General features: G+C 41.3%; 1 protein-coding gene across 2 annotated transcripts in view; it reads right to left on the bottom strand.

Annotated features, from left to right (window-relative positions):
• Positions 1 to 20,753, bottom strand: part of ITPK1 (inositol-tetrakisphosphate 1-kinase) — a 152,840-nt gene that overhangs the window by 62,756 nt on the left and 69,331 nt on the right. For both annotated transcript variants that reach the window (XM_054066884.1, XM_054066885.1), the window contains exon 4: positions 11,896 to 12,021. In XM_054066884.1, coding sequence (XP_053922859.1) covers positions 11,896 to 12,021 — 126 coding nt within the window. The remainder of the gene's footprint in view (positions 1 to 11,895; positions 12,022 to 20,753) is intronic.

Consider the following 20,753-nt stretch of genomic DNA (forward strand, 5'->3'; position numbering starts at 1 on the left):
GAATTTCCCAAATATGTGCAGCCACTTGGGAAAAGTAAGGGACAGAGCCTTTCGCCCAGTCAGATATCAAGACTGTCAGACCCAGGTGTTTCACTCTTGAGTTTCCTGCCCCAAATACTTCCAGAGTCTCAAGCAAAGCAGTCAGCTTTTAAACACAGAAGAGGTTTGGGTTGTTTTTTCTTTTCTTTTTTTTTTTTTTTTTTTAAGAGAGAGTAACTTCTTACCTAATGCATCTTAAATACCTACATGTGCCTACGCATACATATCCTCCATGACACCTTGTGGAGCTAGAATGATCCAACAATTAGGGCATTGGCTTAAAACTGCTGATCATAAAACTGCACTCGAGAATCTCAGCATATCTGAAGCCTAATAAGACAGCTCTTTTAGCCCCTCTGTGTCTCAGCTTAGACGATAAGGAGCCACGGAGAGGACGAGCACATTACAGACAGCCAATACCCTGGGGTGGGGCAGCGGGTAAGCATGCACAGTAAGCAGACTGAACAAGCCACAGATCCGAAACATGACCTCAGCAGAGATCTGACAATAAATGTCCGTGGCATTTCTGACGTGTGTACTAGCTCTGCCTTTCACGCTGTGATGACCATCCCACTGCCTCAACTAGCCTCTGGTTCCAGCTTGAACACAAGCTCCCAATACTTTCATCCTTGCCCAGCCCCTACTTGGTATATAATAATTCTTCCCCTCATACATACATTCATCCTGCCTGTGGCTTCCACTCCCTTCATTCTCCTCCTAGGAGGGAATAATTTTTGCCTCTCCCAGCTCCTTAGGCACCTTCCCAAATCTTCCTGATGCTCACCTCAGCACTGAGGACAATTCCTACTTCCCCAAATTAGGGGTTACGCTTGTTGTTATCTTGGCTCACATAAAGTATTTCCTCAGGCAGACTTGGTTTTTTATGCTTTCTGTAAGGAATTTCACAGCGCTTCATTTATAATGATAATAGCTCTAAACCATATTAAAAGATCATCCAAGCAGTAAGCTTGATAAGCATAACAAAATTTAACAGGAATGAGGGCATGATACAGAGGCCACTCTACACCAGGCAACATGTCAGCAGAAGTGAGCATCTTAGCTGACTCTCCAGTGACTTAATTTCTCATCCTGCTACCTTCAAGAGCCTCCAAAAAGCTCGGTAAGGCAAACATGAAATAACCAATGAAGATGAAGGAGGTAGGGGCTGTTTTCCAGAAGCCATTTAGAGTCTGGAGGACTTCAACAAAGTCCTCTAATGCCAAGAACTGCACCGAGTGTAATGTCACTGCACCTCCAGACACACATAGGAGCCTGAGCATGAGCTTACTTTATAAAACACAGAAACTTCTCAACATCAAACCTATTTCACGTACTGCCCTCCAGCTCTTCTTGATTTACAGACTTAGGTCCGTGGACAGCCCTCTGGCACACGAATGGCAAAACTTGGAGACTCTCAGCAGGGCAGTGAAGATCTGCATCATCTGAGTAAAGGAAAGGACTGGAACCTGTAGTAAGTGTCTCCCAGAGCTAATCTGAGGGCAGGCTACAGATCTCTCATTTTAACTGAGTCCAGAAACAGCCTCCCCTTTGAATCAAATCAGTTTGTCAATGCAGAACAAGATCAATGTGTGTCTAGGGCATCTCTATTTGAACACAGCTGGAGCTCTTGAGGGGACAGGAACATCAAAATGCACTCAGGAGCTTATAACTCTGCATCTCTTTTCACCACATTATGTAATGCTTGGATTTTCATCACAAAGCATTAACTCTGCATTCAAAAACAGAACCATCAAGTAGCACCAGCATCTCCAAAGCTAATGGAGTATAGAATGCCAACACTTTCCCAGTCTCCCACCCCTCACATCACTTCATCATCATCACATGCAAAATAAAGGAGTTCTAATATCTAGGTACAGAAAGCTACTTAAAATAAATTATTTTAAAACCCACACCTTTATACCAATTCCCCACAACAGGAAATCACAATAAGAAAAATCAATTTTGTTAGCTTCACAGCAACAATTATGGAAGCCAATGTGAAACCTTTCATAAACTCTGGTTCCGTACTAGGAACTGCCACACACTCATGCATAATATTTTACTGAAAATATAACTGTGAAGATCACTTAACAGACTGAAAAACTCTCAAAGGAGCCTACGTAGCAGCACTCTTCCTATGACACAGAATGGCTCCACTACCAGAAATATAGATCTTGATGAACATGAAGTTTGTGTCTAAGAATTTTGACAGGATCTGAGCCACTATCAATATGAACTTGAAAATGGAGCAGTTGCACAAGGAAAAGAGGTACACTGAAGACAAGAAGTAGCTTTCAACACAGAACATTTCAACTTTGAATGTTCAAATCTTCTCTAGTCGTTCTAACAAAACAACTCTACACTCTCTTTTGGTGGATTTACCGAACACTGGTGTTTAAGAGCAGAGTCCAACAACGCAGGCAACCATATGGAGGATATTTAGGCTTCCCAACAACGTTTTGAAAAGGCTCTGTCTCTGGGCTACAGTTTAGTTTGACCCAGACAATGTCTATATTTTCCTCTTTCTAATCTTTGACATAACAAAAGCAAACCAGAAGAAACAAGGACTTTCAGCAGTTCCTCCTTTGTTTGCATTCCAGTCTTGGCATTCAGTCACATTCTGTATCAGCCCTGTTAATGGCAGAAGGCCAGCAACGAAACTTGAAATTAAAGAGAGACCAAGTAATAATTTCATGTTCCTTATCAAATACCTCTGGATATAATTCAGAAATTAAAAAAAACCCAACTTTTCCTGAGAAGCCTACGTATAGAAGAGAACAGAGTTTCTTGTCATTTTGCCCAAAAAGGTAACTATTTTTTTTAATATTTTAACAGAAGGTTGATGCAATATGTGCTGCAAATATTACAGCATTATAGGATAAGAGAAACTCTCTGACTCATTGACTTGATTCTACTACTAAGTACTAAAACTTTTATAATATTTTATTTAATATTAAGAAAAAGTCTTATTAGAAAAAAATATTAGCAATTGGAAAAAACCCCACTGTTTGGATTTGCGTTTTCCCACAGAAACATGAAGATGACCACTCGTAACAACAGACTGACGTTTTCCAAGATGTAAAGACAAACACAAGCTTAGACAGGAATTTGCATTAGACGCAGATTTTAAAGTTCCCTTTTGTTGTCTTGGACTGTGACAGTCTATTATCATGGACATCTCCTTCCAAAGGGAAAGGTGTAGGCAAGTTGGATCTTTATGAATAAACACTCATCTCAAAATTGTTTGTCTCTAAATCCTGAAGAGATACCTGCAGTGGTTGGGAGGGATGAGAAGGGCAGCAAGGGGAAGTGGGGACAGATCTTCTCTGTTACATTTCTATTCACTGCACATCTCAAAGCAACTTATTGAGCACTCAGGTTCCCTGTTTTGCCTTCAAAAGTCCACCACTGCTTCATCTTCCAAATACCTACACTACAGGATGCTATAGAATCACAGAATCATAGAATCGGTTAGGCTGGGAAAGGCTTTTAAGATCATCAAGTTCAACCATAAACTTAACACTACTAAGTCCACCACTAAACCATGTCCCCAAGTGCCACGTCTACATGTCTTTTCAATACCTCCAGGGATGGTGACTCAACCACCTCCCTGGGCAGCCTGTCCGAGTGCCTGATAACCCTTTCAAATATATAAGTTTTTCCCAGTATTCAGTGAAAATCTCCTCTGGAGCAACTTGAGGCCATTTCCTCTTGTTCTATCACTTGTCACTTTGGAAAAAGTCATCAACACCCAACTCACTACAACCTACTTTCAGGTCGTTGTAGAGAGCTATAAGGTCCCCCTTCAGCTTCTCCTTCTCAAGACTAAACAGCCTCAGTTCCCTCAGTTGCTCCTCATAAGACTTGTGCTCCAAACCCTTCACCAGCATTGTTGCCCTTCTCTGGATATGCTCCACCTCCAATGCCTTTCTTACAGTGAGGGGCCCAAAACTGAAGTACAGGGGCATGACCACTTCCCTGGATCTGCTGGCCACATCATTTCTGATACAAGCCAGGATGCTGTTGGCCTTCTTGGCTACCTGGGCACACTGCTGGCTCATATTCAGCTGGCTGTTGACCAACACGCCGAGGATCCTTTTTCATCAGGCAGCATTCCAGCCACACTCCCCAAAGCCTGTAGTGTTGCATGGGGATGTTATGATCAAAATGCAGAATCCAGCACTTGGTCCTGTTGAACCTTATACAGTTGGCCTCAGCCCATTGATCCAGCCTGCCCAGATCCTTCTGCAGAGCATTCCTTTCCTCAAGCAGACCAACACTCCAACTCCCAACTTGGTGTCATCTGCAAATTTACTGATGGTTCATTCAATCCAAAGTCCAGATCATCTGTAACAATATTAAATGAGAACTGGCCCATCCTACCAGTCAGCATTTGCATGACAAATGTTTAATTTTGCTTGCTTATGAGGCTCTTCCAAAAAAACTAAGAAAGAATTACTTTTCAAGTGGGAAAAACACAGGTACTGGCATGCGAATTCAGGTACAGAGACCATTTCAAATTTGTGTCTCACAATCTTTCCCCAATAAGAAAAAAATTACTAAGATTTGATAGTTTCCTTTGATTTTTCACTTGTCTTTTCTCAGCAAAGCATGTGAAAAGAAATTTTAAATGTGTAAGCATTTTCAAAGTACAAAGATGAAAACTAGGAACAGAATGGGCTAGTACCTTAGAAAAAAATAATAAAGAAAAAGCATCATTAAAAATCCATTGGCATAATCTCCCCGAGTATGTACCCAAATCATCTTCTTGTCGATGACATTTCTGAAGGAAGCAATCAGTGCAACAAGAACAACGTATTTTTCCCTTTCCAAGCAAAAGCAATCCCTTAACTCCCTCCCTTCCAAATTATCTACCTGATTTTCTTTCCTCACAGGCCCAAGCCCTTCTAAGGAAGCTTCTGTATCAAGAATAGAAGAGCCCTTCCTGGACAACTTCAGAGTGGGAGAGTCAACAGCTGGAGGGCAAGCGGGGAGGGAAACACTTCCAATTTTCATCACCCTGATAGCAGAAGCCTAGGCATAAAACCTGGTTCTGATCCATCTTTTTTAAGAAGGCTAATGCAAAGAGAACTTGTTCAGACAAACCTCTGAAAGACAAATTAATAATCCTATTGATTTTCCACCACTTGAGTCATTCTTTTGAATGAACAAGCTAGTACGAAGCTACTCAAGCCTCTGTACAGCTACAATAGGCAAGTGCTCAGAGAGTAGTTTGCTCTAATCAGAGCATAAAAAAGATTCCCCAGACATGCCTTACACAAGCCAAAACATACTAACTTTTCAAAGTCATAAACTTTGTCAAGAAAGCAGGAACTGAGGTAGTTTGGTTTTATTTCTTGGGATGAAGGCAGGAACTGCAACACCATCAAGTGAAAGGGACCCATGGGGACTACACTTCTTCCCACTTGACTTCTCTCTATGTTCCTCTGGTCAAGAAGAAACCACCAAGGACTGTAATGTTTTTTTACTAGACAAAAAAATAAAACTATGTTTAACCAGTTCAGCCCAGTATTACAGTGGATAGAAAGGGAAATTCATCATCATCCCCAAAATAAGGGTCTAAGTGTCCTGTGAAGCAAATAAAAAGCATTTCTCTACTTTGCACTTCATGCACTATACTAGGTACTGCATGTGATCTTCACTTTGACCTTGGATGAGATCACTGTGCATTCATCACTGATCTTTAATACAGTGGAGAACAATTTGCATCCACCAATACTCTGCTGAGAAAGTGAGGTCCAGACCACAACCAAATAGCATGAAGACCTCAAAAAGCTCAGCCTTAAAGGTCTTTGGCAGCTAAAAGCCTTCTGGCAACAGACGAGGACTCCTTGCCGTTTTCAAAGTCTGCTGTAAAGATCATTTGTTACAAAGCAATTGAGAACAGTCATTAAACAGCAAGACAAAAAGGGCACGCTAAGAGGCTTCCTAGTCTATTAGCACTCTGCACCAGACTGTACAACGGTTCATCACAGACTCCAGAGAGCAGGCACAGAGACTCATGTAAATGCGAAGCCACTTTCCTCCCCAACTCTTGTAGATGAGATGGTCAAAGCCTCTGCAATACAGATCTGAAAAATAGTTATTTTTACAAAGGTCATAAATGTAGGCTAGTAAATGGTTCATCCTCATGTGGTCAAGGATCCCCTGCTCTCCACTTTCTGGAACACTGCTTTATGGAGCCAACAGCAAGACTGGTGCCAGGTATCATCTTGCTGTTACGTTTATATTCAATAGCAGGAAAATCAGCATCGTGAATGTTGCAGTGGTTGGTCTGGTTAAAATCATCAGAACTTTTATTGTCAGTGTACTGAAGGATAAGGGAACGACACTTTCTACTTTTGTGCAGGTGCCAGAAATACCATGGTGGTTATGCAACATCACACACACGCAAAAGTAGAAGTTAGAAGGTGGTCACTTTACATTTTCTAAGTTGCTCATTGATTTTAGTTTAAAACAAGAAACCAATCAAACAAAACAACCTGACCCCACACACTTCGTACAAATGGATTCTTCCAATATATTTTTTCTAGAGAACATACTTCTCTGTTTCTAAACAGTTTTCAATATCTTAAAAATAACACAAGACAGATGGAGACAGGCAGCAATTTCCTGCTAGGTTCTCCCCGTATACAAAACTATGTGAGAGTATACCCTTTAAACACACTTTGGCATGTAATTAAACACTGGCAGACCTCTCCTCCACTCCACTAGTTCCTACGTGTTTTGCTACAATAAAAGTTTTCTGCATGCCACCAATGTGGCAAAATTCAGTCACATGTGCAGAACCAGAAGCCCAAGGCCTTAGTTTACTGGGGAAAGGATATCACTTAGAAGGCTGCTCACGGGTGTCCCTGCCTCTATGTCTCATTCCCTAGAAAAAGATCCTTTCCCAGTTTGGAAGGCCCTGGAAGAGGACTTTTTTCTAATGAATGAGTTTTGAAGATACAAAGCAATGATATTTCCATATTCAGTCAGAATACAAGCAGTCCAGTAATGGAAACCTACATTCTAGTTCAACTGCATGACTGTGAACAAGGCATCCACTGGGCTGAGCTAAAGAACACTGTCTGTAAAGACAGATCATCAGATATCAGTGTGACTATTGAAACTTGGTCTATGAATCAGATGTCATCATAGTTACTACAAGTTCAAATCAAAGCTCCAAACATAAACAAGTCCTTATGACAGCTATTCCAAGTCAACCTACACGGCTCTTCATATAAATCTCAAAAGGGAGTTAATAACATCTCCTTTAATTTACAGCTTGCAAAACACAAACATAGGGATACAAATGTGATGGTCTAGATGATGTAATGAAACTGTGGAAAAGTATGTGACTGAACCCACATTCTAGGATCCCCTAGTGTGTAGCCACCACACTATATTTCATTGCAGGAAGACAGCATCCTCAAAAACAATAGGTATATTAGATAGCACAGTGTTTACTGAACAACCAAGAACTAATGACAGGGAGAGAAGAAAGAACATCAAGTACTCCTCCAACATTCTTGGCTTTTTTATTGTTTTCATTTGTGGTTAAATTTAATATTCCTAAAAATGAAGGCCTTGAAGGCACCAGCTAGCTAGATCCAAGCATTTCGCAAGAATTAAGCAAGTTTGTTAGCATAGCCCATGCAACAGCCTTTCCAGAGTGTGCCTGGCTGAAGCTTGACACAGCGACGCTGAAACGGAATTAGGCAAAGTATTCAAAATAGACTAAACCTGGGGCATGAAATGAAGATGAAAATGCAGCGAGTTCTCAAAGCATGAGCAGAATTCACCACAACTCTCTGCACAGAAGACATTGGCATAAGACGATGCTCTGTATCCACAGGGTGCTTTTCACCCGATTTGTTAATTGAACAAGTTCAACCAATCAAGTCAGGAAGCAGGGAGCTACCTCTTCTCCATCTGACTTGCTCAGAAACGTATCCTCAATTCCATATTGTGTCTACTACTTGATATCTGGAAAAATATATACAGAGCATGCACTACTGTAAAGAGAGATTAGAGAGATTTTCTAATGATACACTTGTTTACTGATTAACAGACCTACTGAAAACTAAAGGGTGCTGACTTACATGATGCATATGCCCCAGGAACATCAACAATACCTCTGCTTTCCACAATACTTGACACACAGTCCAAATTTCCAGTTACTATCAAAACAAATGCTTCAACTTCCCATCAGCCTGCTGTAAATTAGCTTCACAAGAACCACAGTATTAATTTCGCTTGAATACCGGTATTTATAGGAAAACTATGAAGCCCATAGAGACCAATTTATGAAAGGGTAGTGGTAAGCTGAGGCATAGAAATACCTAAACATTCTACAAGAATAAAGTAACAGCAATGGTAACAGGCAGAAGAATTAATTCCAAGCCTATTGAAGTCTCTGGATTGCAGTTATTTGTTTCACTCTGCTATAACCCAAACCTGTTCCAGCCCAACTTGTTTCCCCTTTTGTTCTCTATTATTCTTAGAAAGCAGCAGACAGTCTGCAGAAATATCTAATGTAACTGAATGCTTTTGTATTGTGCAGGTATTTAAATCAATTTAACACTATGCAAATCGTACAGAAAGAATGTGGCATGCAGTGTCAAATATCTCTGTCAGTAGTCTCCATGACATCCTGGGATCGACTGTTCTCTCTTCTCCACATTAGTTACCACGTCACAAGAAGCATATCCCCAGTGCAAATCAATGATCCATTAGCTCACTCTCTACTATACATGCTGTACAGGACTAAGGCCACCCTGCCAACAAAGACACTCAGGCACAGAAGGCAGCGGAGGTGATGTCAACATAGAGGAACGGGGTAGTATGGGAGAGAAGAGCTGGGTCAGGAAACACAGAGAGCAGTAAGATTTGTTTGCCTTAAATCTTAAGGGAAGTCTTTGTACTGGTTTCCTTCAGAGGTCACTGAAAAGAGAGCTCTGTGTTTTCCACGGTTAAGAAAGATACCAAGCATTGCAGGACAGGTCTAAGAAACAACACAGCACCGGGATGCTACTAGCAGCTTCCTTTAACAGAGTATCGTCTTGAAATGATGTCTCAGTCTCCTGTTCCCATCCTGGCCAACAGGTACACGTTTTTAAAACCAATGTGGAAATGTGAGATCTCTGCAGAGGACAATTCTGTACCAAAACTGAATTATACCTTACTTTCAAAAAAAAATCCAAGCTTCGTTATATAAAATATCTTTGTCTTGACAAAAGCTTGGAAAATAGAAACAATATCTCTACATAAATTTCTTATTTTTATGCTGTGTTAACTGTTACATGCAAATTGTTTATCATTTCTAAAAGTTTAAACCGGTGATTTCACTTCAAATAGTTCATAGTTTAAAAAAATATCGCTGTATTCAATGTTATCAATTTAAAGAAAATAAATTCTGTAATATCAGTGATATGTTTAAACTTAAAATAGCCCTGTAGAATTTAAGAATTTTAGAAGAGATTTTGGATGGGGAGAGTTGGGTTTTTGGTTTGTAGTGGCAGTGTTAATTGGGTTTTAATTTTTTTCATAAGGTGATGTTTCTGCTGTGGTTTTAGGCCACTGCATCTCTACTTGGGCGTTGTTATTCTTTTCCAAGTGCTATCAAAGAAAAGGATACAAGGAGCGAGTCACAGGATCACAGAATCACTAGGTTGGAAGGGACCCACTGGATCATCGAGTCCAACCATCCCTAACACTCCCTAAACCATGCCCCTCAGCACCTCATCCACCCATTCCTTAAACACCTCCAGGGAAGGTGACTCAACCACCTCCCTGGGCAGCCTGTTCCAGGGCCCAATGACCCTTTCTGTGAAAAATTTATTTTTAGTCCCTGAACTAAAGAATAAATAGATATTTATCCATAATTATATATGGATAATAAATCTATAGACAATGCTTCTCTCTCACTACTCACAGAATATCTCACAAACTCATTAGATAAAATAATTTTCACTGAGATTTTTCTAACTTAAGGGTCCTTAAAAGCAAATACTCAATATTTAACCTATACAGAAACAACTGATTAAATTATTTAAACAGTAACAAAGGTACACAGAATAATGACAAGGTATCATATTATGATTACTTTAAGAAATCTATCAATCAGGGTAAGGGATTTAGCTTTAACAGGTCATTTTGCCTCTACCAGCCTTCCAGCAGTGCAGCAGCTGTCGTACAGGCACAACAGCTCACCGAGTCCTTATCCAAAGCTAAGGCTCTGGCTACAAAGTGCTCTACCCTGTTTTATACTGAACTCCGCTTCAGTGGTTAAATGCAGCTTCAGGAAAATGCATTCTCTGTACTTGCTACTGTTTCCCCCACACCTCACTTCAGTACTTGAGAAGGTATCAGTTTGTGACCTTAAGCTATGAAATACAATAAGGTGACTAGCTGGAGTTGTTATTAAAAATATTCCATATCCATTGAAGAGTTCTTGAAAGGGAATAAAATAAAGGTGTTTTAGATATGAATTGTACTGCTACACAACAATTGTTGTTTTACAACTGCTTGCACAAGTTCCCTACCAGCATCTTCACTGGGGAACAAGGGAGGTTTCACAGCATTACATAAAGATGCTCTCTGTGCCTCACAAAGTCTAGCCTTCAGGAATGCATGCAACAACACAAGAACTGAGAACGAGGAATCTTGTGACTCTTAGTTAGCTGCAAGCAACTTAACACATGCCCTTCTGCCTCTCTGGCCATCCATTTTTCCTATTGACAGGATGGCTGTATCGTGAAGGCAAGCTAGTTAACATCTGAAACAGGGGAAGACCGAGCAGAAGGCCGCTGAAGTACATTTTATCATGTGCTTTTTCGGACATTTACAGGTTTCCAGTGCTGTGAGAGGTGGATGCCTGCACTACTTAGCGATGAATAGTCATCTACTATTCAGAGGACTGGTGCCAGATCCACACATCAAACTTTTTCGTCTCCTGTGTGTGTTTGAGTATTACACAGCTGAGAGGAAGGAGAAAAGCTTTGTAACTAGACAAAAGAGAATATTGACTCAAAGTCATATATTCTGCACTACTTGTTGTAGAACATTAACCAGAACAAAGAGAGCATCATTTACCAAGAAAGCAAATTTGTCAAAATTGCAGGATTTGTCCAAGCTATTTTTCCACCTGATATAAACCTAGTCTATAAAATACTAAAAATATCTTTTTTGAATTTTGCTTTTCTTTGAAAGAGAAGAAAACAATAAACCTTTGATCAAAGATATCAATCAGAAGCAACACTTTTTAAAATTATAAAGGTGTTGCCTTATGATTTTCATTGGCATTCAGTCAACTGATAGGAATTCTTTGGGAAAACAGTTCTCTGTACCACTATGCCCTGCATACTTCTGACCTTCAATGTAAACTTGAGGAAAAAACAAAGAACAGGATTCTCAGCAGTAGAGGACAGAGTCACTCACAGTAACCTTGAGGTTACAGAAACTAGCATTCCAGGAACAGGGAAAACTGAGTCAAATTAATGTAGTGGCTTCTGTTGTGAAGAGACGCCTGTAAAGGAATCTGTAAACACCTGTAATACCACCTTTGTGAACAGCACTCATGCTCTTGGAATAGCTCTTGGAATAACATCAGGACAATATCTGGTGGGAAATCAGTTCTCACTTAACAATACAACATAAAACCTATACAAATGTGCAAGTCCCTTTCAGACTGACAAAACTATTTTTGCTGGGCTTTTAGTAGCAGGGCAGTAGTGTGTTCAAGGGAGTTCTTTTCATCAAACCCTACCAACCACACAAGAAGCAGATTGGATTTGCTGCACCAAGATCACCCTTCCGCTTGAAATGCAGAAGAATTATGAAAGAAACACTTACTTGGAACCTCTGAACCAACTCCAGTGACTGGCTGTCATTCTGGTCTGCTTCAAGGATGACATCTGTCAGTTTATGTATGATCACATCCAAAGGGCCCTGATCTTCAATGGGTTTGGTCAGGTCAAGCTGAAAAATATCAAAGAGAAATCTTTTATTAATATATGAAGGATCTGAGGTTCTTGTCCTTCCTTGCCACCGTCCAAGGTGTTGCTGCCACACAGAAGGCATTTACTTTGCATGCTGCTTTTTTTGATGTGTTAACCAAATCCCTGAGAATTTACATTTCACTGTATGTCAAAAAACTTTACTCAGAGACTCATTTCACAGCAGTGCCCATCTAATTCCATGAAAAAGCAATGAATTCATTGGCAAGCACCCTTCATCCAAACACCTTCCTATGCTCCTCTACTCTGACACAACATGTCTCACTTCAGCTCTCTTTCCTGGTACTTACATATACATGCAAAAGGAAGAGCCAGAAAGATTATCACCACTAAGAAAAGCAATTTCTGCTGTGCCCTTCACCCTTTAGGGTGCACAAACCAGCATCCATGACAGTAATACAGGTAACACAAAAGCAAGTGACTCAGGATCTGTTCAAATCTGCTGCAGGGACAGCTATTTAGCTGGCAAGGGCAAGGGGAGGGGCAGCTCCCAATGCGCTTCCACTAGCAGACTCTGGCAGTTAGCTGGACAGAGGACACAGAGTTGGGGTGGGGTGTGCCATAACTCTGCTCCAGACAGCATGGGAACACACGAAAGTGATGGTGATGTGTCACAGGGTTTGGTCCTCATTACCAAGTCAGAGTTCAAGGAGCAGAAGCAGCACCTGTATTGCAAAAGAATTGAGTTTGGGATCTCTTGAGGAAATCTTAATGCAAAGAAGTCTATGGGGCCTGATGGGATGCATGCAAGGGTACTAAGAGAACTGGTCAACGTTACTGTAAGGGCTCAGATGCTCATATTTATCAGGTCATAAATCAAATCAGTGGAGATTCCAACTAAATCATGACAAAAAAATCCACCAAGATTTGCAGCACAGAGTCCTACAAAGGCTGTTGGATCTCCATCCTTTGGGTTTTTCAAGACTTGACTGGACAAAACCCTAAGCAATGTAGTCTGAATTTCATGTTGAATCTGCTTTGATCGAGATGTTATACTGTGGACCCCTAGGGGCCCTAGCAAACTTTAATGATCCAATGAAGCAACTTACGAGATTTGAAAATCCGTACGGTGTAGGTACCAGAACTGGCTCGTGTTCCCACCAACCCAGTGGGCTGCCCACAGCAGAAAATCTGCCAGATTATCAAGCACTGCCAAGCTACCAATTGCAAGATCTACTCCATCAGCCTCAGCTTAACCTCATAAACATCAAACTGGGTGCACCTTTGAGATGAAAGATGGATGTGTGCTTACTAAACTAAAGTTAGCAGCTTATCTTACAGTTACATGCACATACATTACCGCTGCTGCCATCCCTTTTATTCTACTTTGGCAAAGAAAAAGGTGGGGAGCAGAGGAGAGAGAGGAGGGATGGGCAGAGGTGGCTGCTGATGCTTTGTTTTGATAGAAGCCTGGCCTTCACTGTCTCATTCACGGGAATTTTGTCCTAACAAAATCTTCCACCCTCCAGAAATAGCCCTGCTTTGAATTATCAAGTGCCTTAAGGAAGTTAATGATCAGACAGGATGTCTGGAGTCCAAGCACTCATAAAACTAACTGATCCACGTAGCCAGATTGGTTTTATTATACAGGCACTATTATCTAGGCTAGGCTTACTTGAGTGGAATGACTGAATTAACCTATGAAACAAAAGCAAACCAAAAGACTGCCAGTTCTCCCCAGAGACCAACTTTGCTTTTCCATTATTATACGTTCTTACTGATAGTCACAGGTTGAGGGGCCAGCACTGTCTTTGAAGTACTTAGGTAGATTCTAACACAACTGGAACACATACTGTGTATCTGTCTTCTGAGGAGACTAATGAAGATGGGCACTGTTCACAGGTGGGCAGGAGACTCCCCGCACACAAAGGTTATGCAATGGTAAAGACAAACAAGACAGAGTTGATATGGATGCTCTGTGTTCAGTAAGCTGTGGCTGGGCGAGCCAGTCCACCAAAGGTCTGGCTGTGCTGGCCCTTACGCTTTCACTCCAAAAGTACCGCAGCACAAAGACTAAGGGCAAACGTTAAGTGTCTGCAAAATCAAGGCAAAACAAAGCAAAACTGCAGCTTGGCTAAGGATGCGGAAGGCAAAGATGTACTTCTGCAACCAAGTTCCAGAAGAATCAGTTAATATTCTTAAAAGAAATCTCAGATGACCATACTGCTTTTCCTGAGGTTTTTTCATCTGTCTATCACATCTGGAAGGAAACAGCAAAACAAAGGGTCCATTTAACTAGGTCAGAAAGTTCCCAGTTGCCAAGGTACAAAAAAATATGAATTAATCCATTTTCAGGACTTCCAGTTTGAAAAATAAGGAGAAGAAAATAAGCAGTTGAGATCGGTTAACCCTCTACGTTCTTCCCACACTGGCAGCTCAATCTGCAAAGAAACATTCAGAAAACAGGAGAACAGTTCTCCCTTTCAGTCTTGACCCAATAATAGAAATAAGCCTTCAAGGCATATCCAGGCATTTTCAGCACAGTACTTTCCAGAAGCATAAGACATCTGGGCAAGTTAACTTCATCGCAACAGTTGTGCCAACTAAAAGCAGCTGGCATATTCTGAGAATGAAACCAAATGCACCTACTTTGCACATTGGGAAGCATTAAAAAGGGCCTCCCATAAGAGTGCTCTACCTCCACTTCATCAGGAAGGCCATGCCAGAAATGACAGCACGCTAACGCAGTTCCTCCAGTAGGAAGGTCAATGATTGCTTCAATTGGCTCAACAAGGACAGCAGGTACATTGCAATCACACAAACCTTCAAATTTGATCCAGTATTTTGTGGATTGGAAGATTAAACTGTTTGCAAGAATAAGCTCCCTGTGTTCCACAACATACTGCAGAAAGTAAATATTCCTGGGCTGTGTGCAATTTGGAAGAGATCCATCTTTCTTTTATATACCAAGAAGAAAAAAAGGTAAAAGAGAAAAAGAAGGGGGGAAAAAAAAAGTTGGGGTGGGGAAGAAACCTTTTCAAATGGAGTATCAGACCCAAGCAGAAGTCAGTGAAACTACAGAGCAAAATTTCTGATGGCCCTCCGCTGAGACAAACACTGATTCATTGTTTGTCATCAGCTGGAATTTGAGCCCTCCTACTTCCTTTCTCTTTCAGCATCTCTCTCCAAATGATCTTTGCATTTGACATGATCACCCAAAGGTTTGTTTTTGCACAGAACTAACACCATAGCAACAGAAGTGAGAGAAAAGATTTATCAGCACCAGCTTGAAAAAACAGAGAGACATGGCTCCAGTGCCATGAAGCAGGCTACAGCCTACCCTGCTCACCCTTTTTAATACTAAGAAAGAAAAAAAAAGAAACCAGACATCGGTTCAATAGCACTGTGATTTACCACCAGAACCCAGTAGAAATCAGGTGAATGACATGGAAGGCAATATCAAAGCTGTACACAGAAAATGCCAGATATAATGCATATGCCTTTCCAGGTCTTACAAATCCATATATAGACTAAAACAACAACTAGATAAATGCTCTTATCATACCTGGCTATAGCTAGACTGCTCACCTTCTAATAGAAAGACTGTCTGGGAGTTAAAAAAACACTTAAAGCATATCAACGTCATAGTGCCCCTCTAATAGGCTTCCCAGAGCATCTGCTGGAGAACAAGTTATAGGCATACAGAGCTCTGTCTTTTGTTCTTCTCTCTCCTTCCCCAGTCCTCCAGAAACACACAGCCACCTCAATATCCAAATCAGTAAAAAGGAGGGCAAAAAAAGTTTATTTCCACTAAGCATAATTTGTTTAAAGTTTTGGGGTTGTTTTTCTCCAGAACATTGGCAATCCATCTATATTGCAGGGACAGGGCGAGTGCCTGGCAGGGTGCCACAGCTCTCCACTGGTCCCAACTGCAATCCCCCACACATGCATTTCTGGAAGCCGTGTTTAAAAATAAAACTATGTCCAAGAGAAAAAAAATTGGATTTGTTCACTTAGAAAAAAAAAAAAAAGCCCAAACAACTCCAAATGTTGGATTTAGCAAAAAGAAATATAATTTATCTAAATGATTAAAAATAGTTCTGTATTTTTTGTTTCATCTAGTGTTTCCAGTCCATGCTATAATAAACTTTATTTCAGAATTTGGCTGAGCAGGATTTGTGGGGGTTTTTTTAAGAGCTCTTCTTCAGAAATAGTTTTTGGATTATTATTCACACGAAATGTAGACTTAATACCAACCTGTTCTGTTCTCTGAACTGAACACAGATTTACTCACTGCTGTATCACTGAAGAATGTACTACACATCTCTCCATTTCTAGTTATCCTCACTTTTCTCTTAAAACATTTTAATTTAAAAAAAAAGAAAAAATACTCATAAGCCTATTGTTTAAGCATTTCACTCCTCGTTTACAACCAGCTAACAAGCTCCATTAGGGAAGATGCTGCGCTATGCTCTTGCTGCTTCAGCCTTTATTTTATCTGCTCCTTAGGAGCCACAAAATAGGAATGTGTACCCCTCCACAGCAGCCTGTCTTGCTACAGGTGGAAAAAGGTCACGCAACTTTCACCCAAAGGGAATGAATGAAGATAATGAGAAAATCATCAGAGATGACAGGTTTGTTGTGAGCCTTTTCACTAGGCAAACACCACCAAATCATCAGATGTTATCACCTTGAGGGCTCAAAACCTTAACAAAATGCCTCAAAACCTAAAGAAACATCCTATTTCCCAGCAGAGACCTGTCAATCCTCCGCTAAACATTTTCGCAAGTCACAGTCTAAAAGTCCCTTTGTCGTACTTCACCATTTTCCTCCCTGCAAACTGGACACACAGCACCAGTCTGACCTGATCTCCCTGGTTCCTGACTCCTGAGGCTGTATATGGAATTTTATACACAAATCTATGGTGGCCTGTCATTCAGATATTCAGTTAAGGTTGCAGTGACCCCAAAATAACCTTCTTAAACTCCAATGCAGGTTAGACCTTCAGGTTATTTGTCATCTTCTCTCTCCAGGGGCTACTTTCTACCTTATATCTTCATCATATGCATTTATATCACAAGATTTGTAAAACAAAGCCTCTGAAATTCTTCCCTTCTTCCCCAAGCCCAGGCATTTATATTTGCTGTGTATCAATGCTGAGCAAGCCATAACGAAAAAAAGCCACAAGCTTTGGGTTGGAAAGCCAGGTCTTCAAGCCGCTGAACCCTGACAGCTGATGTATTAGTGGATGCTGTTCTCTTCCCAAAAAGCTCAGAGATGAAAGCCTCTAAAAATACCTTAAGCACTCTGGAGATGGAAGGGAAGCAGCAAAAATCAATGCTGCCAGGTTCAATGTTCCACCTCACTGTAAAAAGTAAAATACATAGGATAGTCTAATTATGGTACAGAAGGTGCTTTCATTTAAAAGGAGCTGGGGCAGAAATCAGGAAAACAGTTATGGATGTCCATCCATACAGACGAGACCTAATCACACACAGCAACAGAACAGAGTGGTGCATAAGTCTGCCTGCTCTTCTGGCTCACAGGACCAAAAAAACCCAACACATCCTCCTTTCCTGAACTAAATGCTGCAGTAAGTCCAGTGCTTGTCTCTCCACGAGGATGGCGCTTCCTCAAACCCCACTGTCAGGTCTATCCAAGTACAAAATGGACATGAGCAACTCAGTGCCAAAGACCGCAAAGAGGGTGACAAGCACACATCAACACATCACAAGGAAAGACACTGTCATATCTGGTAGGCGACAACAAGGTATATTTCTCTGAAATACAAGCTCTCCATAGCTCCTAAAATATCGAAGTATGCAAACTAAATAAATTTTAGAATATTTAGGTATTTTAGGGAGCTTCTGCTCATCTCTCTGTCCAAGCAAGAAAATTATCTTGACTGTCATCACGTGCAGCTAGTACTATTCAGCACTTGCTGCAGCTGCTAACGGGGCCCAAGGATACTAAGGGAGAACATAGACTCCTCTGGTGACAGAAACACCGTCTCTGTCCTGCTGCAATGGACAAACATGGACCCAACCATCAAAGGCTGTAAAGAAAGAGCAAAAAGTTAAACAAGAGGCTGTATTTTCTCTCTTCACACCCCTGCACTTGCCCAGCCAGCCTTCCCCAGTGCCAAACTAACTTGCACGTCCTGTTGCAGGGTCAATCTGAGAAAGAAAATCTGCTGCAATGAGACGACTTCCCTCCCCTCTCAGCTCTCCTGCTCTCCATCTGCACTGACAAGAGGAGAGAGCATCACAGCATCCTTAACAGCTGCCACATCAGAGAGAATCTCTTTCCCAAGCAGGAAGGAAACATAGCTTGAAAGTACCCTAACTTTTTGCTAGTCTTCTTGGAATCAAGGAACTTAAAGGCTGACTGAAGAGCCTACCTTTCTACCACTGCAGGTTGCTAACTCTACACATTATCTTGTTACTCTGCCCGCTTTAGTTTTAAGAGAATTAGCAAAGGAGAAGGAAAGTGTCCCCCACAACTGGGACATGTCACTCGATCTCAGGTGTCAGTGATATCTCAAGCAGCAAGATACGCTGAAAGTTGAGGAGCAGCACAGCATAAGCTAAAGAGCCCTGCTGGATTCCCATTTTCTCAGATTCTGAAAACTTTAATACCGGAGGAGAAGATTCTGGGTTTAACATATGGGTTCTTCATATTTTCTTTCACTGGCACTAGAGCAGATTACTTTGCATTCTATTTGACACAAGTTGCCAGAGAGTATGTGTGAGGACTTTGCACATTTTCAGAAGTCACATGCTGCCACTGCCCTGGAAGCCAGGTATGATCTCCGAAGTGTCTGGGAAGTTCTCACTTCTAGATATATTTTAGATAAAATGAGGTAAAAGGAACTTCACAGAGTTTTTGTGCTACATACACCAACGTACAGAGTTACCATTTATGGATCACTTCCACAGCTGCTATGCAAAATGACAAGCCTTCGCACATTCAAGGCTGGTTCTGCAGTCATACAATCTCCCAGGACCTCAGCAAGCATCCCCTCCCCAGAGTCTCCTCTGCATCCTCCCACAGAAGCAAACAGAAAGCCAGCATTGCTGTCGCCTGTGCAGTAACCATGACAGACACTGCATTGTGACTCCTACTCAGTGTTCAGAACAACACTGTGACAAGTTACTGCATCACAGTTACTCAATCCTCTCCCACTGACCTCCTCTGACCCTGACATATAACCCCGCACCAAGCATCAGCCTCCTGTTAGCACCAAGTTTAGCCCCTTCACTTTAAAAAATTACAAAGTGGTTCACAAAATCTGGGCTCACTTCTTCAACTTAAAGCTTTGGAATGGGCAGATAAGATCCAGAAAAACTTCACAAGGAAGATTTTTAGTGCTTTTTAGGTCAGCTCTAGCCCAATTACTGACCTGACAGCTCAATTAATCTTGTAGGAGAGCAGACATTAAAGAAGGAGTGGAGTGGAGAAGCCATCCATGACAAACACTCCAACTAATCCAGAATACAGAAACTCTGCAGCACTACAGCAAGTACAGTCTGGGTAAGTAAAGGGAGGGGGGCACTTCACTTCTTGGAAGCTTTCGCTGCTTAATTATAACATAATATAAACATTCAAATTATCAAGATATGACAGTACCATAAGCACATTTTTTTTAAGTAACTACTGGGTACAAAGTTAGGATGAAGGAACTGTGTTCTTCTTGAAGCCTCTCTTGTATACACGCACTGCATAATGCCCCTCTCTCTTTGGCCGTGGCATTAGATAAGTAGAAAAGCTGATATATAAGAAACATGCCCCAGAAAGCCTGGCTACCACCTTTTACCCTAAAGGCCAAGTAAGCTCAACTTTGGACTTGCATCACATGGCTCAGGCTCAGCTTAAGGATAATTTTTCAGCAGCACCAGTCAGACATCAACAGCAGACGGTGCTCCTGTGTGCCTGGCTGCAATTCCCAAGGGGATCACCAATGTCTCTGCTGCAACTCTCCCTTCAACAAAGCTTCATGCTGATAAACAGAGAGGCACAGCTCAGACACCAGCACCCTCCTCATTTCCATTTGCTACAAGCCCCTGAAAAGCTAGATTTTTAGTTGCATTTCCCTTTCTCCAGGTACTGCAGTTGAGGCGGAGTTGTAAGCCAACGCAGGTAGGACCCAAAGGACATTTAATCCAGTCTCCTCACCACTTCACTGAATTTTTATGGTCTTTATTGTGTACTAGGGAGTTTAAATACATGTGGAGAGCACAATAGCTGTCAGGGTAGGAAGCTTTTGTGCTCTTTATTTGACCCCTGCCTAAACTAATTAGGGTCCCTTCTGAAAAATTAAACAAAACTGAAACATACTTCTCTTAACAAAAGATCCTCCTTCATCCAAACACATTCTTATAGTGTTGCCCATGGACACTGGGTACCTAGTAATGTTTGTGCAACTGCAAAGGACAGAGGAGAAGGAGGGAGAAGTACACTGAAACACGACAGGAAACACAAAAGCTTTAGAAGACCTAGTCAGTCCAAAGGGGAGGTAAAAATTAGTAATGCTGCTTTTAAACAGATAGAAGGCCACACTTAGGCTAATCTATATTATACCTCTATGCTGCATGAGCAGAAATCAGAAGAGAGACCATGAAGAGATAGAAGAGATTGTGGCATTCCATTATTTATGAGAGAATGAAGTTGCCTTCCAATTACAAAACATTGCTTCAGCTTGAAACCACTGCTCCCAGTGAGACAAGACGATGAAACTGTTCCTTCCAAGGATGA

Source organism: Cuculus canorus, chromosome 5 (assembly GCF_017976375.1).
Source record: "Cuculus canorus isolate bCucCan1 chromosome 5, bCucCan1.pri, whole genome shotgun sequence".
NCBI classification, from domain to species: Eukaryota; Metazoa; Chordata; class Aves; order Cuculiformes; family Cuculidae; genus Cuculus; species Cuculus canorus.